The following is a 21709-nucleotide window of genomic DNA, read 5'->3' on the forward strand; positions in this document are numbered from 1 at the left end:
AGAGAATGTGTGGAGAATTTAGAAATGAAAAATATGACAGTGACGACCCTGTACTGTTCCACACCTTAAGACCTGTTTACAGGAAGAACAGGACAAAAATAACACCTGAAACACTTCATCACTTGGAGTCTTCAGTCCATAAACATCTCTGAAGTGTTGGGAGAAGGAACGGGAACATTATAAAGTGGGAAACGCTTTACTGTAACAACTTTTTTGAAATGTGTTGCGTGAATCAAATTTGAAATGTTTATTTTGTATGTATATTGTGTATGTAGTGTTTATTTTGGGAAAATATCTTGAAGTAAAACATCAAATAATGTGCTGTTGTATTGTATTGAGTGCAGTAGAGGTCAGAGATCATTTACAAATCAGTGTGTTCAGTTTGAATTTAAATTTCAACACACCACTCCAGCTTTTTCTAATTTGGGGTTGTAGAATGGAATACAAAAATCACAGATATTTTACAAACCAGATGTTTTGACGACTTTCAGCACCGTGTGAGTGGCAGCCAGTTTCAGCAGCTCTTACTTTTCTGACTTTTTTTTTTGTTCTTTTTTTTTTTTACTTTTAGTCGTACCATTCTTAGTATTTTATCTTATTCATTCACGTGTAACTATGGATGTGCTTTTGGTGAGAATCCTTTTGTGTTTTTTACTTGTTTTGTGACTTTTTATCACAATATCAGGAGAACCATTCAGTCACAGCTCGATTGTTTCCACCCACGATCAGCTGATGGCATTGCGCAGCATGAGGATACTCCCCGAGGAGAGACACAAGATCCCCGTGGAAATAAGGAGGAGGACAAGGGGATGCAGAGCTGGAGTTAAGCGCCACAAGAGGAAAAAACAGGATAAACCATCCATACTGTCTGTTATTATGGGGAATGTAAGATCCCTCCCTAATTAGATGGAAGAGCTCACAGTGCTGACCAGGCTGCAGAGGGAGGATCAGGAGAGCAGCATCATGTGCCTCACAGAGACCTGGCTGAATGAACTCACTCTGATTTCACTTGTCACTCTGGACGGTTTTCAACTCGCGGACAGGAGAGCAAATGAGACTGGTAAGAGGAAGGGTGGGGGGTCACGATGTTTGTGAACGAGAGATGGGGTAACCCCGGGCATATTGGTGTTAAAGAACAGCGCTGCACACGGGACATTGAGCTGCTAGCTGTTAGCTTTCGGCTAACCTGCTCATGCATCTGCAAGATTGTGTCTGCACCAGAGTAAAAACTGCATCGTATGTATCGTGTACAGGACATTTTAACACCTCAGTCCAATGTGTGAACAAATGAACCAGTTGCCCAGCAACTGAGGAAGTGAAATCCCCCCCCCCCCCCCCAATCAACAAACACACAGTACACACTGTTTAAAACTGGGACTAACTTTAAAATAAGTGATTTATAGGTATTATGGGTTTTTAGTGGATTGTGTGGTCTATTTTATCTTACTATGAGAACTTCTGTGCTCCGTAATGCGATTCAACAAGCATTCAGTAATTTTATCATCTATATCTAAATGATGACGTAAACCCTTCATAAATAAACAGCCTCACTCATTGCTTAAAATTGAGCTAATGCTGATGCTAATCTTTACAACTGCTAATCCTTGCTAATGCTAATGCTTGTTGAAAACTCCTCTAGGGCCCACTGTACATCCTGGGGTCAGATCTTTGTGAACAGGGGCCGGATTGGGGTCAGCTGAGGGAGTAAAAAAAAAAAAAAATCATTTAAATGTTGAACCCGACTCCTGAACCATTCGAGTCTTGACTAATTCAGCTTTAACATGATGTTGAATTGTCCTGTAGTGCAGTACTGCTGCTCTGCCACACGGGGCAGTAATGAGCAGTTACTTTTCAAACACTCATCTCACATTTGAATCCTGATTTAAATGTCTCCCTTCATCACTCATAAATCCATAAAACACTGCAGCTACAGAGAATATTACTGCTAGAAATAATCATGAGTGAAGATCATTAAATTACATTCATGGCATTTAGCAGACGCTTTTATCCAGAGTGATGTAAAACACACCCACAGCAGCCTGGGGAGCAGTTGGGGGTTCGATGCCTTGCTCAAGGGCACTTCAGCCATTCCTGCTGGTCCAGGGAATCAAACCTGTAACCTTTTGGTCCCAAAGCTGCTTCTTTAACCACGAGGCCATGGCTTTCCTCATGAATGAATTATATTCATAAATATTGAAATATTTGGTTTGGTAGCATGGAATGTTCTTATCATATCGCTTATCCTATGTGTCACTCTACCCAATGGAGAATGAGCGTGCAATATTGCAGGATAATCTGCTTTTGCATTCACTACTGCTCTTTTTGCCTTCTGTCTCATCTCTCTGTATAACCGCCTGCTTTCCTCATCTCTCTGATCGTCCCAATTCTTCTTTGCTAGCCTCTTCTCTTTTATAATTTCCTGCCCTTCTTTGGTCCACCACCATTTCTCTTTGTCTTCCTTCCTCCTTCCCGATGACCACCCTACCACCTTCCTTGCTGCCTCTCTTACTAGTATAGCAGTAGTATCCCAATCTTCTGGCAGACTTCCATTCCCACTCAGTGCTCGTCTCATTTCTTCCCTAAACTCCTTCTGATGTTCAACCCCTTTTAGTTTCCACCACTTAATCTTTGGCTCCACTATTTCACGCATCCTCTTTTTCACTTTCAAGACATGACCACTCGATGTTGTCTAGCTACACTCTTCCCTGACATCACTTTACAGTCTCCAATCTCCTTCAGGTTACTCCTTCTGCAGAGTATGTAGTCCACCAACCTGGTTCAACTAATGCCCATTTACATTCCTATGGTGAACAAACAACCTCCCAGCACTGGGTGTGTGAGAAAATGGTCGGAGGAGAGCAGCATGGCACTGAGGGACTGTTGTGAGACCACAGACTGGGAAGTGCTGTGTAGTCCACATGGGGAGGACACTGACAGTCTTACACACTGCATCACAGACTACATTAATTTCTGTGTGGAGAACACTGTGCCAACCAGGAAGGTACAGTGTTTTTCCAACAACAAACCGTGGGGACTCCTGACCTGAAAACCCTGCTGAATGAGGAGAAGAGAGCCTTCAGATCTGGGGACAAAGAGGAACTGAGGAGAGTGCAGAACAAGCTCAAAAGGGGGATGAGAAAGGGCAAGGAGAGCTATAGGAGGAATCTGGAGGAGCACCTGCAACAGAACAACATACGAGAGGTGGGGAGGGGCCTGAAAACCATCTCTGTCCACAGTAAAGACAGTGGGAGGGGCCCTGAATTTGGAGACCTGAAATGAGCAAATGAACTGAATCTGTTTTTCAACAGGTGGGTTCTGCACCCACTCCCTCCCCCACCCACCCACCAGAGCCCAGACCAACCAGTGACGCAATCATTCCCCCATTAGCACACCTCTCCCCCCTCCCCCAGGTTATCACAGACATCAGTTGCACCCTTCTCATACCTTTCAACCCCCCCCCCCCGCCGCTTTATTACCTGTGCATGAAGCACATAAGTTTCAGTCTTGTCACCAGTAAGCTGAATCTTCTGAACAGCAGAAGATTTCATCAGAAACTCGAAACGAAACACATTTGATCAATGAACAGAGCTACATGTATTGACCCTGATGGCCTTCCACACTACATCAGCACAATCCAACCAACAGCCCCATCATCCTCCTTTCTCCTCTCTGTTCCTGGAGTCCTCCTGCTCTACTAATGTCAGTGTTTTCCCTTTTCACAACACACCTGATTCAACACTTCAGCTAATGAACAAAGCAGACGTGAGTGTGTTAAAGCAGGAAAATACTCTCTCAGACAAAAGGACTAAGATTACATTATTCCTGTAGCAGGGCTCAGAAACATGACAATAGGGGTGGGGCCACAAGACCAAATCAAACTACAGACCAGACTTGCAGACATTTTCAGGTTCACAGAATAGATCACTAAAGACTTCTGAAGAAACTCTCAGGGGGGAAAAAAAAACACCAGTTATCACAGTTGCTGTGGCCTGTCAGTTGGTCTGTGCATCACCATGGCAAAATGCTACTGTGGCTTCTTTGGTAACTATTTCCATTGACGGAGCAAAAATAACCAAAATATTTGGCCAGATTGTGTCTGACATGTCAGTTACTTGATATTAATTCCTTAGTAACAGATCCGTCACACTTGCAATCCTTTCTATCTGTTATATTTTTTATATCCTGTTTATCTGCTGCTTCGTCCCTACGGCTGGGTCACAGCCACGCCGATATTCACTATAACAGCATTCTAGCTCATGTCATATTGTTTCATTAACTATAAACATCATTATTCATCAAGGAAAATAAGGAACCATGAAAAATATGGGGGAAATGCAACATTTTACCATTTTAAACATCCAATAACAAATATTTTAACATTCACAGATTGAAATTGTTCTAAAAATACATGAAATTGCACAATTAACACAGACATAATCTCTCAGAAATCAGTATTTCGCTGTAGATCCATCATTCCCAGCACAGATACGTCCTCAGCAAAAGTTATTAAAAGTCACAAAGTTCCAAATTTAACACCACAAACTACAACTGCATTAAAATAATCAACACTGAGCCTCTCTATGTTCAGGAAATGTACACATAATGAGGAAATTTAGCAATTAAAACATATTAAACATAAATGTGTTCTTACTGTGCGTTTTTGACCCTCATGTCCAGCAAACAAACGAGGAATAAAGAAATGTGTGAGAAAATGAGGGTGTGGTTAAGACGTGTTGCAGATGTTTGCATTAACACACCACTTGGTTTCCTCTTTTTGCTGCATTAGTCTCTTCTTCTGAATGGAATAAATTACACAGAAAAGAAGAGATAAAAGATACACATCTTAAAGTAATTTATAGGTATTATGGGTTTTTATTGGATTGTGTGGTCTATTTTATCTTACTATGAGAACTTCTGTTCTCCATAATGTGATACAACAGACATTCAGTAATTTTATCATCTATATCTAAATGATGACGTAAATCCTTCATAAATAAACAGCCTCACTCATTGCTTGAAATTGAGCTAATGCTGATGCTAATCTTTACAATTGCTAATGCTTGTTGAAAACTCTTCTAGGGGCCACTGTACATCCTGGGGGCAGATCTTTGTGAACAGGGGCCGGATTGGGGTCAGCTGAGGGAGTAAAAAAAAAAAAAAAACATTTAAATGTTGAACCCGACTCCTGAACCATTCGAGTCTTGACTAATTCAGCTTTAACATGGTGTTGTATTGTCCTGTAGTGCAGTACTGCTGCTCTGCCACACGGGGCAGTAATGAGCAGTTACTTTTCAAACACTCATCTCACATCTGAATCCTGATTTAAATGTCTCCCTTCATCACTCATAAATCCATAAAACACTGCAGCTACAGAGAATATTACAGCTAGAAATAATCATGAGTGAAGATCATTAAATTACATTCATGGCATTTAGCAGACGCTTTTATCCAGAGTGATGTAAAACACATGCACAGCAGCCTGGGGAGCAGTTGGGGGTTTGATGCCTTGCTCAAGGGCACTTCAGCCATTTCTGCTGGTCCAGGGAATCAAACCTGTGACTTTTTGGTCCCAAAGCTGCTTCTTTAACCATGAGGCCATGGATGAGTTATATTCATAAATATTGAAATATTTGGTGAGGTAACATGGAATATTCTTATCATATTGCTTATCCTATATGTATTATGTCACTCTACCCAATGGAGAATGAGCATGCAATATTCTTACAATATTGCACATTGTTTTCACCCATAGTCAGCTGGGATAGGCTCCAGCTTGCCTGCGACCCTGTAGAGCAAGATAACGCGGCTAGAGATGATATGAGATATTGCACATTGTCAAGACAACATGACATCACACATCAGTGACATAAAACTTCTGTGGTAGTGAGCGACAGTGACAATTGCTTCCTTAAAATGGAAGATTTTAAAAGAATTTTGGCTGCCAGTTCGCTCCATTGTGTGTAGCTGTCAATGCTGATTTTAAAAGTAACTCAATAAATTATACATGGAATATAAAATAATAATAATAATTGACTGTGGGGCGGCACGGTGGTGTAGAGGTTAGCACTGTCACCTCACAGCAAGAAGGTCCGGGTTCAAGCCCCGTGGCCGGTGAGGGCCTTTCTGTGCAGAGTTTGCATGTTCTCCCCGGGTCTGTGTGGGTTTCCTCTGGGTGCTCCGGTTTCCCCCACAGTCCAAAGACATGCGGGTTTGGCGAACTGATGGCTCAAAATAGACCATAGGTGTGAGTGTGAATGGTTGTGTGTCTCTGTGTGTCAGCCCTGCGATAACCTGGTGACTTGTCCAGGGTGAACCCCACCTCTCATCCATAGTCAGCTGGGATAGGCTTCAACTCGCCTGTGACCCTGTCTAGGATAAGCAGCTACAGATAATGGATGGTTGAAACCTGAGTGAGAAATATCATCCTAAAAATATTAGGATAATAATAATAATAATAATAATAATAATAATAATAATAATGAGTAAAACATGATTTGCATGCTCCATGAGCAGTACAATACACACCTCTAACTCTGATTTATTTTTATTTTCTCGACAGTAATAGTAAGCGAATGTTGTGAAGAAATCAGAGATTTTGTGAAAATGAAAGATGTAAATAAATATTTGTAACACATTCTGATAAAATTAAAATCATCAATCTCTCCATCACCTGTGGATGTGAGGAGAATCAGCACCATGGACAGATCCACCATCTCCACCTGCACTAAACCTCATTCCCCATAATCCGAGAATCCAGAGTAACTCTGCCCTCTAGTGTCTAATATTGGGATTGACAGAAGATGGGAGTCACATGAGGACATCAGGAGTGTGTGTACAGTATGTACAGTGTGTACTGTAGGTTGATGTGAGCACTGAAATTTGAACAGACCTCCATTTGACATGTATTTAATGTAAATTTATTCAAGAAAAAAGTAAATGAGCTCATTTAAAGGCAAACTGCAACAGAGACCACATGATAAACATTATACAGTATATTTATATAATTCACTGGATCCTGTAAGTCATATTGAGATTGAACCTTCTTATTTAATATGTTATTGAGTTACAGTTAAAAAAAATTAACTAAATACACAAAAATAATGCTAAAGTAACGAATATATACTAAACAACACAACAACAGTCATAAACAGGAATAAAATATACTCAGGGCAAGGTGTAAATATTTAAAATATTCTGGTATACTCCATAAGATAAAAATAATAAGTAGCATGAAACTCATTAACAAAAAAATAGTTCATATTATAAAATACAAAGCATCAAAATGCATTTATACATCAGAAAGCAACACAACAATGATCATAAAGCACACTCTCACATCGAAAAGTGATCTCACACCTCACCCTTCACACCGATCTCACACCTCACCCTTCACACCGATCTCACACCTCACCCCACGCATATAAACTGATTAACCTTCTGGGCTCTGAGGGTATTTTCTGGCACTTTAACGAGTTTGGTTTGCTCTGATTTTGTTGTCAATTTCAACAAATCTAAGCAGTGTTTTCAAAGTCATAGGACTTTTTTTGTTTTCAGCACAAGTTCTGTGACAATAATATCTCTGTAGTCTGTATGTTATGTTTGTACTTAAAAAAAGATAAATGAAGATGTAAAAAGCAGTTTTAGAACTGCTTTGGAATGTGTGTTAGGGTTTTGCTGGGATTCGAACCTGGTTCGTTGGTATGATAATCCAGCAAACCCCCACTAGGCCACCAGGAGGATGACGCAAATGCAGAGGCGTGAGGCGGAAGTAGAAAAGTATCAAAAAGGTTTATTTACAATATATACAGTCCAACGAAAATAATCCATAACGCTCAGAAGATGAAGGGAAAAATAAGAAATATCCAAAGTACAAAACAAAAGCCAAAAAAACAGAAAAAAGGCAAAAATACCAACGCTCAGAAGATCCAAAAATACAGTAAATACTAGGTCCAAAAAGAAAAGCAAAGTGCAAAACCAAAAAGACAAGGAACACGGTACAGAGGAAACTGGAGCTAAACATAACAGCACAAAGACTCCGTATCAAGAGGACTGAACTCAGGGGTATAAATACACAAACTAATTCAGGACAGGGCGGGGCAGGAAACAGGCAATAAGACAAAAACAAAACACAGAACACAGTGGTGACCTCTAGAGGCCAAAACAAACATGACCAGAAAAGGAAATAACAGCGGCCTCTAGAGGCCAAAACAGTCCCAGTCCTAACAGGACCCACCCCAGGAGCGTCTCCTGACGTTCCCAGGACGATCAGGATGGGCCGAATGGAAGTCCCGACAAAGTTCTTTGTTTAGTATGTCCCGAGCTGGGACCCAGCAGCGCTCCTCAGGGCCATAGCCCTCCCAGTCCACAAGATATTGGAGACCCCCGCGAACCCAGCGGGAGTCCAGCAGGCAGCGCATGGTGAAAACAGTCTGACCCTGGAAGATCCGGGGGGGTGGGGGGTTCCTAGGGGCAGGGGCATACGTGGACGTCAGTACGGGCCGCAACAGGGAAACATGGAATGTGGGGTTAATCCTTAGTGTACGTGGTAACTGGAGCTGGTAGGAGACAGGGTTAACTCTGCGTACAACCTTGAAGGGGCCAATGTAGCGAGGAGTAAGCTTGCGGTTCTCCACCCGCAGCGGAAGGTCCTTGGTGGACAGCCAAACCTGCTGCCCAGGGCGGGAGGTGTGGGCAGGTCTCCTATGGCGGTTTGCCTGAGTCTGGTTGGTACTGGAGGTCTGGATGAGTGTCCTCCTGACCTTGCTCCAGGTCTTGCGACACCGTCTCATGTACTGGTTGACCGAGGGCCAAAGACTCGGAAGACCAAAGACCAAAGACTCGGAAGACGTGATTAAATAGCAATTTAGCAGTGTCAAGGGCAGAAGGGAGTTTGCACAGTGGTATAAAGCGGCAGGCCTTGGAGAATCTGTCCACAATGACCAAAATGACAGTGTAACCTTGAGACTCAGGGAGACCCGTGATGAAGTCGACCGCCACGTGGGACCAGGGATGCTGGGGAATGGGCAGAGGATGCAGGAGACCCTGGGGACACTGTCGCGGGTTCTTGGTTCTGGTGCCGACCTCACAGGACAGGACGAATGACCTTACTTCCTTCTCCATGTTAGGCCACCAGAAGCGTCTTTTCAGGAAGTCCAGGGTCCTCCGAGGTCCCGGGTGGGCGGTGAGCGGGGAAGAGTGACCCCACTGGAGAACCTTGGCCTGGGCTTGACGAGGGACGTACAGGAGGCCTGGTGGTCCCGTCCCAGGATCAGGGTCCCGGCGTTGAGCTTGTGGAACGGTCTCCTCAATACCCCAGCGGACAGGAGCCACAATCCGGGATACAGGGATGATAGGCCCAACTTCACTCTCCCTGTTGTTGGGTGAGAACAGCCTGGAGAGCGCGTCCAGTTTGGTGTTCTTAGAGCCCGGGCGGTATGATAGGGTGAAATTGAAACGGCTGAAAAACAAAGCCCACCTAGCCTGTCGTGGGTTCAGCCTCTTGGCTTGCTGGAGGTACTCCAGGTTCTTATGGTCCGTCCACACCAGGAATGGATGTTGCGCTCCCTCCAGCCAGTGCCTCCACTCCTCAAGGGCTCGTTTAATCGCTAGCAGTTCCCGATCCCCCACATCATAGCGGGACTCCGCAGGGCTCAGGCGGTGGGAGAAGTAAGCGCAGGGGTGCAGCTTCCCTTCCGAGCGTTGAGAGAGCACCGCGCTGACACCACTGTCCGAGGTGTCCACCTCCATGATGAATGGTTGGGAGGTGTCCGGGAGAACCAGAATAGGTGCCGTGCAAAAGCGGTGTTTGAGGTCATTAAATGCCTTTTCTGCCTGAGGGGACCAGGCATAGGAACCACCAGTCCTTTTGGTGAGGTCCAACATAGGTGCTGATACAAAGCTGAAGTTCCTGATGAACTTGCGGTAGAAGTTAGCGAATCCTAAGAACCGCTGAACCTCCTTAACGGACTTGGGAGTAGGCCAGGGTCTTGGCTGGGTCCATTTGGAGTTGCCCCGTTCGTACGATAAATCCCAGGAAGGAGACCTCGGGGACATGAAACTCGCATTTCTGGACTTTAGCAAACAGATTATTCCGTAAAAGTCTCTGGAGGACTTGGCGGACATGGTGGCGGTGCTCCTGTAAGGTCTTGGAGAATATCAGGATGTCGTCGAGGTAGACAAAAACGTATTGATTAATCATATCCCTCAAGATGTCGTTGATAAGGGCCTGAAAAACAGCTGGTGCATTGGTGAGTCCGAAGGGCATGACCTGGTACTCGTAGTGCCCTGACGGGGTGTTAAAGGCGGTCTTCCACTCGTCTCCCTGTCGGATACGGACGAGATGGTATGCGTTCCATAAGTCCAACTTGGTGAAGATGGTGGCGCCTTGGAGCAGGTCGAATGCTGTGGACATCAGCGGAAGGGGATAGCGGTTGCGCACGGTGATCTTGTTCAGGCGCCTATAATCAATACATGGCCGGAGCCCCCCATCCTTCTTGCCAACAAAGAAGAAGCCGGCACCAGCGGGTGAGGTGGAGGGTCGAATGAACCCAGAGGCCAAGGCCTCCTTGATGTACTCCTCCATGGCCTTGCGTTCTGGCTGAGAGAGGGAAAACAGTCTGCCATGAGGAGGGGTAGTCCCAGGGAGCAAGTCGATGGCACAGTCGTAGGCACGGTGCGGAGGGAGAACGACGGCCCTGCTCTTACTGAAAACTTCCTTGAGATCCCAGTACTCTGTGGGAACTTGAGATAACTTGGTGAGATCGGGAGGCTCGGCAGGAGACACAGGAAAGCTAGAGAGCAGACAAGAGGCATAGCAAGCAGGACCCCACTCCACAACCTGGCTAGTGACCCAGTCTATACGAGGGTTGTGGCAGGTAAGCCAAGGAAGACCTAGAATAACTGGGCACTCAGGTGAAGGAATCAGGTGCAGGGATATTTCTTCCTTGTGATCTTGAGACTGAAGGAAGACTGGAGAAGTAACTTGGGTGACTCTTCCATCACCTAACGCTTGGCCATCGAGGGCAGACACAGACAGTGGGACTTCAAGAGGCACAGTCGGGACATTGATGCTTTGGGCGAAGTGAATATCCATAAAGTTTCCAGCTGCCCCTGAGTCTAACAAGGCTTGACAAGAGTGGACGGACTCACCCCAGGAGATGGAGACCGGGATGTAGATTCCTTGGCCAGGGAGTCCGGGAGAGAGGGTAGGCCCCATCACAACCCTCCCTCGGCTGGACGGGGCGGTCCTTTTCCCAAGAGCTCGGGACATGATGCTCGGAAGTGACCAGGCTTGCCACAGTAGATGCAGCACTTGTCCCTCCTTCTGTGCTCCCTCTCGGCTACGGAGAGACGAGTACAGCCAACTTGCATGGGCTCTGGACAGTCACTGGAGGAGGTAGACGGGCTCCAGGTAGAGGCAGGGAGGCCGGGGAGGCTCAGGACTTGGCAGCGTTCTCTCATCCTGTTGTCAAGGCGAGTAGAATGTGAGATCAGAGTTCCGAGGTCACTTGGGCATCCGATAGAAGACAGACCGTCTTTGATGGGGTCAGACAGACCATGGTGGAAGGCTGACACCAGGGCAGTCTTGTTCCATCCACTTACTGCTGCAAGGGTCCAGAACGAGATGGCGTAGTCTGCAACGCTTCCCTCTTGTCGGACAGACATGAGCTTCCTGGCTGCATCTTTACTGATGTCTGCCTGATCGAAAACCCGAAGCATCTCCTCCGTAAATAGCTTGAAGTCAGAACACTCGGGTCCCTGTCTTTGCCAGATGGCCTTTGCCCAAGCTCGTGCCTTACTAGCTAACAAGGTAACAAGCTAACAAGGCAAGCTTGCGGCGATCCGTAGTGTAGGTGGTAGGCTGGAGCTCAAAGGTGAGTTGGCACTGGGTAAGGAACTCCCGGCACTCACCGTGCTTGCCGTCATACCTCTGTGGTGCAGGAAGGCTGGGTTCGCAAGGTGAAGGAGACAGCGTGGCGGGAGGCACTGGAGCGGGAGCAGGAGCCAGATCAGGATGAGGAGATGCAGGCAGAGGTGTCAGCTGTGCCAGGGTTTTCCCAATTTGCTGAAGCAGTTCCTCGTGGCGAGCAAGAGCCTCACATTGGCTGGTGAGCTTACGTCCATGGTCGCTCCAAAGCATGTCAAAGCTGCCATAATTCCCTGAAGGTTGGCTGGGTAGACAGTTGAAGCAGCCTCTGCTGAGTCTGTCATGACGGAGTCTTTCTGTTAGGGTTTTGCTGGGATTCGAAACTGGTTCGCTGGTGTGATAATCCAGCAAACCCCCACTAGGCCACCAGGAGGATGACGCAAATGCAGAGGCGTGAGGCGGAAGTAGAAAAGTATCAAAAGGTTTATTTACAATATATACAGTCCAATGAAAATAATCCAAAACGCTCAGAAGATGAAGGGAAAAATAAGAAATATCCAAAGTACAAAACAAAAGCCAAAAAATCAGAAAAGGCAAAAATACCAATGCTCAGAAGATCCAAAAACACAGTAAATACTAGGTTCAAAAAGAAAAGCAAAGTACAAAACCAAAAAGACAAGGAACACGGTACAGAGGAAACTGGACCTAAACATAACAGCACAAAGACTCCGTGACAAGAGGACTGAACTCAGGGGTATAAATACACAAACTAATTAAGGACAGGGTGGGGCAGGAAACAGGCAATAAGACAAAAACAAAACACAGAATACAGTGGTGACCTCTAGAGGCCAAAACAAACATGACCAGAAAAGGAAATAACAGCGGCCTCTAGAGGCCAAAACAGTCCCAGTCCTAACAGTGTGAAAAAAAAACATGATCTTATCCATTGTGTCAAACCATTTTGGTCACTTGAGGTGATTCTGTTCAGTCTGAGGAATGGATCAAGCACAAAAACTTAAATCTGCTCCTTTAATTTGCACAATTAACTGGCCGTCAAAAATGATCTCCGATTGTTTTGGGATAGACTTGTCCAGGGTGAACCCCACCTCTCACCCGTAGTCAGCTGGGATAGGCTCCAGCTTTCCTGCAACCCTGTAGAACAGGATCAGCGGCTACAGATAATGGATAGATGGATGTTTTGGGATAAAGGGTTGGCAGTGGGAGGGGTATTCAATGAGAAGTTTAAAAAAAAAATCCATTCCATTCAATGAGAAGAGTGAAAACACTGCCAACTCTTCATCCCATCAGGTTAACTCTTAATCCCATCAGGTCAAGTCCCAATGGGTAAGGTCATGCTTTTTCACACATTCCAACACAGTTCTAAAACTGATTTATACAACACCTTCATTTATCTGGTCTCTGACTTAATTTTGGTATTTGACTTCATTTTGGTATTTGACTCTATTCAGTGAGTCTTGAAATTAACTCTTGTACTGTTTTACTCAGTTCAGAGCCACAGTCAACTCTGTTACTCTGTTACACAATTACTCTGCAATTTTGCTCCAACTCCAAATTTTACTCTCTAAACTCAAAATAGAGCAAAATTAACTATTTTTTGAGGAAAATACTTTTAAATCTGGAAAAAAGCCCTGCTCAGTCATTTCTCCTGCATATGCACTACAGCGCCCGCATATCAACTGAACTGCTCATCAGAAACAGAAGAAAAATTTACAGTTACTAGAGTTGATCTGTGCTGGGATGGAGTCATAGTTAAAAAAAAGGCACCGTTCATCATCAGTGTCGCAGTTCTCAAGATTGAATTGAATCACTGTCCTGAATTATGAGTTGAATCATAAATTAATTCACTGTGCTGAAATTGAATCACTGTCCTGAATCATGAATTGAATAATGAATTGAATCGCTGTCCTGAATCATCCGAAGTGCATAAAATCCGCGTGCCATCTCAACAAGTTTTACCTCCAAATAGCCTGAACTATGTCAGACAGATTTTATTCTGTTCATGGTGGGCGTTCCCACCACGAAAGAGAAACCAATCGAAACCGAAAGAGTGAAAATGATTATCATGCCATTACCCTGTGAATGTTTATCTTTTATGAGCGTGTAATTGCGCGCTCAGTGCTCCGACTCCGGTGTGACTGAGGAAGGTGACAATTTTATGTTTCATTGAATTTAGGTAATTTAAAAACTATCATATTATTTGGCAGTGGGCACACAGGAAAGTGTAAAGTATAACGTTTCTGTCAATATGTTTTTCATGCTTGTATGACAAAAAACCCCAAAAACCTTGAAGATATTTATCTAAATACATGACCTACTCATTCTAAACCTGCCGAGCTTCACCGGAGAAGCTCTCGACCGCAGAGGGTTAAATGATAAATTATAAATGAGTTTATAACAGTACTGGCTTCAGATAAGTTAATATACAGACAGTACAGTATTGAGAAGGTATAAATATAATCAACATTAGTTATTGCTAATGTTAGCCAGCTAGCTTGCTGCTAAGCATAATTTTTTGAAGTTCACTCCAGTAGAACAGAACCAACACTGTGGTTAAACTCGCTGTTTTTGAGCTTTACATTCTCTGACAGAGCAAACAAAAGATGTCATCCATGATCCATAAGTGAGTCATCTACATTTATATTTATCTCATGAAGCTAACATGCTTAAAAAAAGTCACATAAAAACAGTTCTTTAAATATTCCAAATGTGAATGGGAGCTTACAGTTTCATTGAGATATATTTTTTTTTCCTAGTTATCCAGTGTTCTCCAGTTGTGAAGTTTAAAGTTGGTATACATTGGAAAACATGATATACACATCAATACATCAGTAGGTATCGAAAAAAAAGGCTCCTCTGACTGTGTCCATCTGGAGAGTTTCCTGAAACTTTCCACTGAGCAGGTGGAAGTTGTGGTGAGGTTGAATAAATGGCTGAATGTTGTTTATTTCACACTGCTGTAGATCACAGTGGGATCCTCAGCATTGGAAGGCCTACAGAAAGTGAGGAAATGATCACACTCAGATCCAGCAGAAGATCATATCCAGCTCTGTTAGAGTGGAGGAAACAGACCTGATCCTCTCACCTGTCTTCAGCACCGGTGCGAGGAAATCGAAGACTAGCGTACTGAACCTCTTCTTCCTCAGAGACAGAAGCTTTTACAGCAGAATTCTCAGCGTTCCCGGGGTCAGCGGTTCTCTGGCGTACCACACTGGCATACAGAACTTCGTCTTGATTGGCTGAAGCTGAATCAGATATGGTGTTGATTGGCTTTGTCACTGCAACATTGGCGTGAATATCATCCTGAGGGAGATGCACAGAGACAGAGGGGTGGAAATGCTGAACATGTACATCACAGCTCTGTTGAATCCTTGATTCTGATTGGTCAGAAGGTGTTGATTAATTTTCTATAACAGCTGCTCTGACATCGATAAACATATTTCTGACATTTGACCTTGATGTGACCTTGATCCTAATTGGATCAATTGAAAAATGTAATTTATTCATCTGCTACTTATGATGATAATTCCATATTATCTATCAACTGCTCTGTCTTGGACCAGAAGGCACTGCAGAGGGTGGTGAAGTTCACCCAGTGTGTTGTGGGAGCCTCACTTCCTGCTATTGAAGATGTCTACAGGAAGCGATGTCTCACGAGAGCCATAAACATCATCAAAGACTCCTGCCATCCACCACACAAACTGTTCACTCTCCTGCCCTCTGGAAGGTGCTACAGGAGCCTTCGGACCGAAACCATCAGGTTCAGGAACAGTTTTTTTTCCTTCAGCTGTCTCACTGCTGAACTCCACCCCCCAAAGCCCCCCCACACACTCAACAACCCCCCCTCCCAACAAACTGAACTGACTTGAACTGACTTCATTGCACTATCACTATTTGCACTACTGTTTATTCATACCGTGTTCTGTATATCTTCCAAATATCAATGTGTCATACCATTGCACTACAGTTTGTTCATATTGCACATTTTGAACATACTGTAAATTTCTATTATATCATTATACCATTCCATACCTGGTAATTCTTGTACATTTATATTTATATTTATGTTTATTACACTTATTTACTTCGCACTTCTGGTTAGATGCAATCTGCATTCCGTTGCCTTGTACCTGTGACATGTGCAATAACAATAAAGTCAAATCTAATCTAATCTAATCTAATCTAATCTAATCTAATCTAATCTAATCTAATCTAAATGTTTTAAACACGCAACACTCATTCTTGACTTTTATTGCTGACAAGAATCTCAAATGTAAGCTCAGAAGAGCTGAAGTGTTTAAATGACAGTACAAATGACATGACAAAAGAAGTTCAGATCCTGCTGAGGGGTAGGAACACCACTTTCAGGTCTGGTGATGGGGCACAGTATGGTGCTGCCAGAGCCAACTTGAGAAGCAGCATCAAAGCACCCAAGGCAGCTTATAAGAGGAAGCTTGACGACAACTTCTACAGTCCCAACACATGGCAGATGTGGCAGGGACTTCAACACAGTCCAGTAATCTCACAGCTGCTGATGGAGATGCCATGCTGGCTGAGAAATGGAACTGTTTCTTTGCCTGCTTTGAGGTGAAGGCACCAGAGCCAGCTACATTCCACCCACCAGCCCACAGAAGCCATATCCTCACAGTGCAGGAACATGAGGTAAGGCACACACTGAGGGTGGTGAACCCAAGGAAAGCTACCGGACCTGATGGGGTGTCAGGAAGGGTGCTGAAGGATTGTGCAGACCAACTCACTGGGGTCTTCACAAAAATCTTCAACCTGTCCCTGTCTCAGTCTATGATCCCACCCTGCCTGAAAGCTGCTACAATAATCCCATTGCCAAAAAACCCACCATCAGCAGCCTGAATGACGACGGTCCAGTGGCACTCACACCAGAGGTCATGAAGTGTTTTGAGAAACTGGTCAGACATCACATCATTTCCAGGCTCCCACCCACATTGGACTCCCACCAGTTTGCATACAGAGCTAATACAACCCCGATTCCAAAAAAGTTGGGACAAAGTACAAACTATAAATAAAAATGGAATGCAATGATGTGGAAGTTTCAAAATTCCATATTTTATTCAGAATAGAACATAGATGACATATCAAATGTTTAAACTGAGAAAATGTATCATTTAAAGAGAAAATTAGGTGATTTTAAATTTCATGACGACAACACATCTCAAAAAACTTGGGACAAGGCCATGTTTACCACTGTGAGACATCCCCTTTTCTCTTTACAACAGTCTGTAAACGTCTGGGGACTGAGGAGACAAGTTGCTCAAGTTTAGGGATAGGAATGTTAACCCATTCTTGTCTAATGTAGGATTCTAGTTGCTCAACTGTCTTAGGTCTTTTTTGTCGTATCTTCCATTTTATGATGCGCCAAATGTTTTCTATGGGTAAAAGATCTGGACTGCAGGCTGGCCAGTTCAGTACCCAGACCCTTCTTCTACGCAGCCATGATGCTGTAATTGATGCAGTATGTGGTTTGGCATTGTCATGTTGGAAAATGCAAGGTCTTCCCTGAAAGAGACGTCGTCTGGATGGGAGCATATGTTGCTCTAGAACCTGGATATACCTTTCAGCATTGATGGTGTCTTTCCAGATGTGTAAGCTGCCCATGCCACACGCACTAATGCAACCCCATACCATCAGAGATGCAGGCTTCTGAACTGAGCGCTGATAACAACTTGGGTCGTCCTTCTCCTCTTTAGTCCGAATGACACGGCGTCCCTGATTTCCATAAAGAACTCCAAATTTTAATTAGTCTGACCACAGAACAGTTTTCCACTTTGCCACAGTCCATTTTAAATGAGCCTTGGCCCAGAGAAGACGTCTGCGCTTCTGGATCATGTTTAGATACGGCTTCTTCTTTGAACTATAGAGTTTTAGCTGGCAACGGCGGATGGCACGGTGAATTGTGTTCACAGATAATGTTCTCTGGAAATATTCCTGAGCCCATTTTGTGATTTCCAATACAGAAGCATGCCTGTATGTGATGCAGTGCCGTCTAAGGGCCCGAAGATCACGGGCACCCAGTATGGTTTTCCAGCCTTGACCCTTACGCACAGAGATTCTTCCAGATTCTCTGAATCTTTTGATGATATTATGCACTCTAGATGATGATATGTTCAAACTCTTTGCAATTTTACACTGTCGAACTCCTTTCTGATATTGCTCCACTATTTGTCGGCGCAGAATTAGGGGGATTGGTGATCCTCTTCCCATCTTTACTTCTGAGAGCCGCTGCCACTCCAAGATGCTCTTTTTATACCCAGTCATGTTAATGACCTATTGCCAATTGACCTAATGAGTTGCATTTTGGTCCTCCAGCTATTCCTTTTTTGTACCTTTAACTTTTCCAGCCTCTTACTGCCCCTGTCCCAACTTTTTTGAGATGTGTTGCTGTCATGAAATTTCAAATGGGCCAATATTTGGCATGAAATTTCAAAATGTCTCACTTTCGACAGTTGATATGTTGTCTATGTTCTATTGTGAATACAATATCAGTTTTTGAGATTTGTAAATTATTGCATTCCATTTTTATTTACAATTTGTACTTTGTCCCAACTTTTTTGGAATCGGGGTTGTAGATGTATAGAAGATGCCATTGTCACAGCTCTTCACACAGTCTTAACCCATCTGGAACATCAGGGGAGCTGTGCAAGGCTGCTGTTCATATACTTTAGCTCTGCCTTCAACACGATCATCACAAGCAGACTGGTCAGCAAATTACTGGACTTAGGACTGCCACACACCATCTGCTATTGGATCAGAAACTTACTGACAGATTGCTCTCAGAGAATCAGAGTAGGCCCCCATCTCTACACCGCCCTCAGTCTCAGTACTGGCTCTCCACAGGGTTGTGTGCTCAGCCCCTTGCTCTACAATCTCTACACACATGACTGCAAACCCACACATCCGAGTAATGCCATTATTATATTTGTGGATGATACAACCATGGTGGGGCTCATCTCTGGAGAAGATGAGGTGGCATACAGAGATGAGGTCCAGAGGCTGCCAGTGTAGTGCACACAGAATAACTTGGTCCGGAACACCTCCAAAACCAAAGCTCTGATCATCGACTACAGAAGGAAAAAGTTTGATCTGCATCCTCTGTACATCAATGGAGTCCGCATGGAGAGGGTTTCGGACTTCAGGTTCCTGGGCATACATGTGGATGATGATCTGTCCTGGAACACCAACACCACAGCACTGGGAAAGAAGGCATAGCAGTATCTCCATTTCTTGAAGATACTCAGAAAAAAACAACCTGGCTGACAAACTGCTGGTGTCCTTCTACCAGTGTTCAGTTGAAAGTGCACTGAGAAACTGCGTCTCTGCTTGGTTCACCAGTTTCTCAGCAGCACAGAAGAAAGCACTCCAGAGGGTCATTTCCATAGCTGAAAAAAATATTGGCTGCTCCCTAAACTCCCTGGAGGATATGTACATAAGACACAGCTTCAGAAAAGTTCACAGCATCCTCAAGGACCCATCACATCCCAGCCATCATCTATTCAAACCATTGCCTTCTGGAAGGCGTTTCAGGGCAAGAAAAACAAGAACTAACAGACTGAAAACTAGTTTTTACGCCAAAGCCATAACAGCACTGAACATGGACACACAAATAGCATGAACACCTAAAATGTGAAATATCTCTTGATTTTTTTTTTTTTTTGAAATGTGTATCGTAATATTGATCGATTAATTAAATTTTACATTATGTGCACCAGAAAAGGACAGCCGACCAATTTCATTGTCCTCTACTTGTGAATTACAATGACACTAAACTTCCAGCTATCTAAACACACTTCTCAGCAATTATCTGGACATTTATTTACCTGTTTTAAACTTCGGTCTGCTGTTGAACCAATTCTCTTCTTTTTCCTGTAAAATGAAATAATAAATCAATGAGTCATGTTACAGTAAACACTAAAGATACCGGACCACCCCTGACCATCACACCCACATGTGGTGCTTCCTGAAACTCTAAGCACAATGTTGGAAGCTCACAACTGTACAGAATGTTCAGGTCCAAACCTGTTCCAGCATGATGATGCCCTTGAGCACAAAGCGAGCACCATGTAGATGTGGTGTGTGAAGGTTGGAGTGAAGAACTTGAGTGTCCTGCACAGAGTCCTGACTGAATTCAACCCCACTGAACACCTTTGGGATGAACTGGAACTGGAGCCTCAACATCCCAACATCAGAGTCTGATCTCACTAATGCTCTTGTCACTGAATTGAATGAATATAAATCCCCACAGCCACGCCCCAAAATCTAGTGGAAAGCCTTATTATAACAGTAACAATGAGAATAAATCTGGAATGAGATGTTCAGCAGGGATATCTGATGGTGAGAGTGAAGGTGCACAAACCAGTGACCAAAGAGTTTACATCAACCTTGGTCAGTTAAAAACAGGAGTGTTTACTGGAAAAACATTCAAACACACAGAGCTGTACAGCAGAAAATTCTGCAAGACTTACGACTATAACCTCACTCTATTTTTGATATTGAGGTGAAAAAAATCCATATTTTCTTACCTTAAAAACCAGATGACGATGAAGAAAACACACACAAACACAACAACCCCAACTCCTGCATACACAACTATGTTCTGAAACCCTGTGTAGATAATGATGTGATCATGAATCAGTGTTGAATATTTATCAGCCTCATTCAGATTTATAGATTTACACCATCGCTCTCACCTTTGAAAATGACGGACACTGCAGCAGATCTCTCAGAGCCGTGTTTATTCTGAGCCTCACAGTAGTACTGTCCACTCTGTAGTGCTCTGTAACTCTGTCCAGATCCTACAGGTGAGGATTTGTTCTCCTTAAACCAGGTGTAGATCTCCACAGGAGGGTTCGCATCACTGCTGCAGGTCAGATTCACTGAACTTCCCTCCACTATCTCACCAGAGGGTCTGATGGACACTGAGACATTCTTTGGAGGATCTAAAGAGTTCCATGATAAGAGTGAAGAAAGCAGTTCATGGTCATAAGCCGAGTGTTTTTTTTTCCTTTCATCAGTTCTTGACTACATTTTTCAGCTCATCTCATTATGTGTCGTTCCCACTGAATATAAAACCCACTTCACTGCCATTATACAGTCATAATTCTGATCATCTTTTTATCCTGTGATAATTCTGGGACACCTTTTAATCAATCCTGCATGTGCTTGTATTTTTCTCTTTTCATGGTCAAGATGGGATTCTGTATAGATTTGTGATCCATAAATGCTTCAAGTTATTTGCAGTTATTTGCTAATATAAGAAACAATTTTTTATGTCGTTCCATTACAAGGACAATGAAGGCAGTTCAAGGTCACAGTCAATGTCTTTTTCACTTTCTTTACTTACACCAGGACTTTTTCCTTCATTCCGGTAAATATGAAGTAATTTATGACCTTTTTATTTTGACAGTATATAAGAAGAAAGTGAATAAAGCTCACATCTGACGCTGAGGGTTTGAGCAGGAGAGGGGAGATGTTCATATCCTCTTACAGCACAGCTATAACTGCCTGCATCCTCACTGCTGACCCGCTGCAGGTGAACTTCATTGCCCCTGGTGGTGTTTGTGGTTAAATCCAGACTGTTTTTGTACCAGATGAATGTTGGATCAGTCAGACTGCAGGTGGTTTTACAGGTCAGAACAGCTGACTGTCCCTCTGTCACTTCTTCTGGAGCGTTCACCTGAAGATCTGAAACAACGAGAGAAACATTCAATCAGGAAAGCTGTCCTGAAGCCTGTAGAGCATCTACTTTTAAACCTCTGCTCTCTCTCAAAGTGTTTTTCAGTCTAATGAGATTCT

At 43.7% G+C, this 21709-nt stretch overlaps 1 protein-coding gene across 1 annotated transcript in view; it reads right to left on the reverse strand.

The window, feature by feature from the left end:
* Nucleotides 1–21709, reverse strand: part of LOC132865822 (titin-like) — a 107815-nt gene that overhangs the window by 34895 nt on the left and 51211 nt on the right. The window contains exons 14-16 of the mRNA XM_060898320.1: nt 21350–21598; nt 20618–20853; nt 1148–1160 (exon numbers count right to left, since the gene is read on the reverse strand). Coding sequence (XP_060754303.1) covers nt 1148–1160; nt 20618–20853; nt 21350–21598 — 498 coding nt within the window. The remainder of the gene's footprint in view (nt 1–1147; nt 1161–20617; nt 20854–21349; nt 21599–21709) is intronic.

This window comes from Neoarius graeffei, chromosome 18, assembly GCF_027579695.1.
Source record: "Neoarius graeffei isolate fNeoGra1 chromosome 18, fNeoGra1.pri, whole genome shotgun sequence".
Taxonomy (NCBI): domain Eukaryota; kingdom Metazoa; phylum Chordata; class Actinopteri; order Siluriformes; family Ariidae; genus Neoarius; species Neoarius graeffei.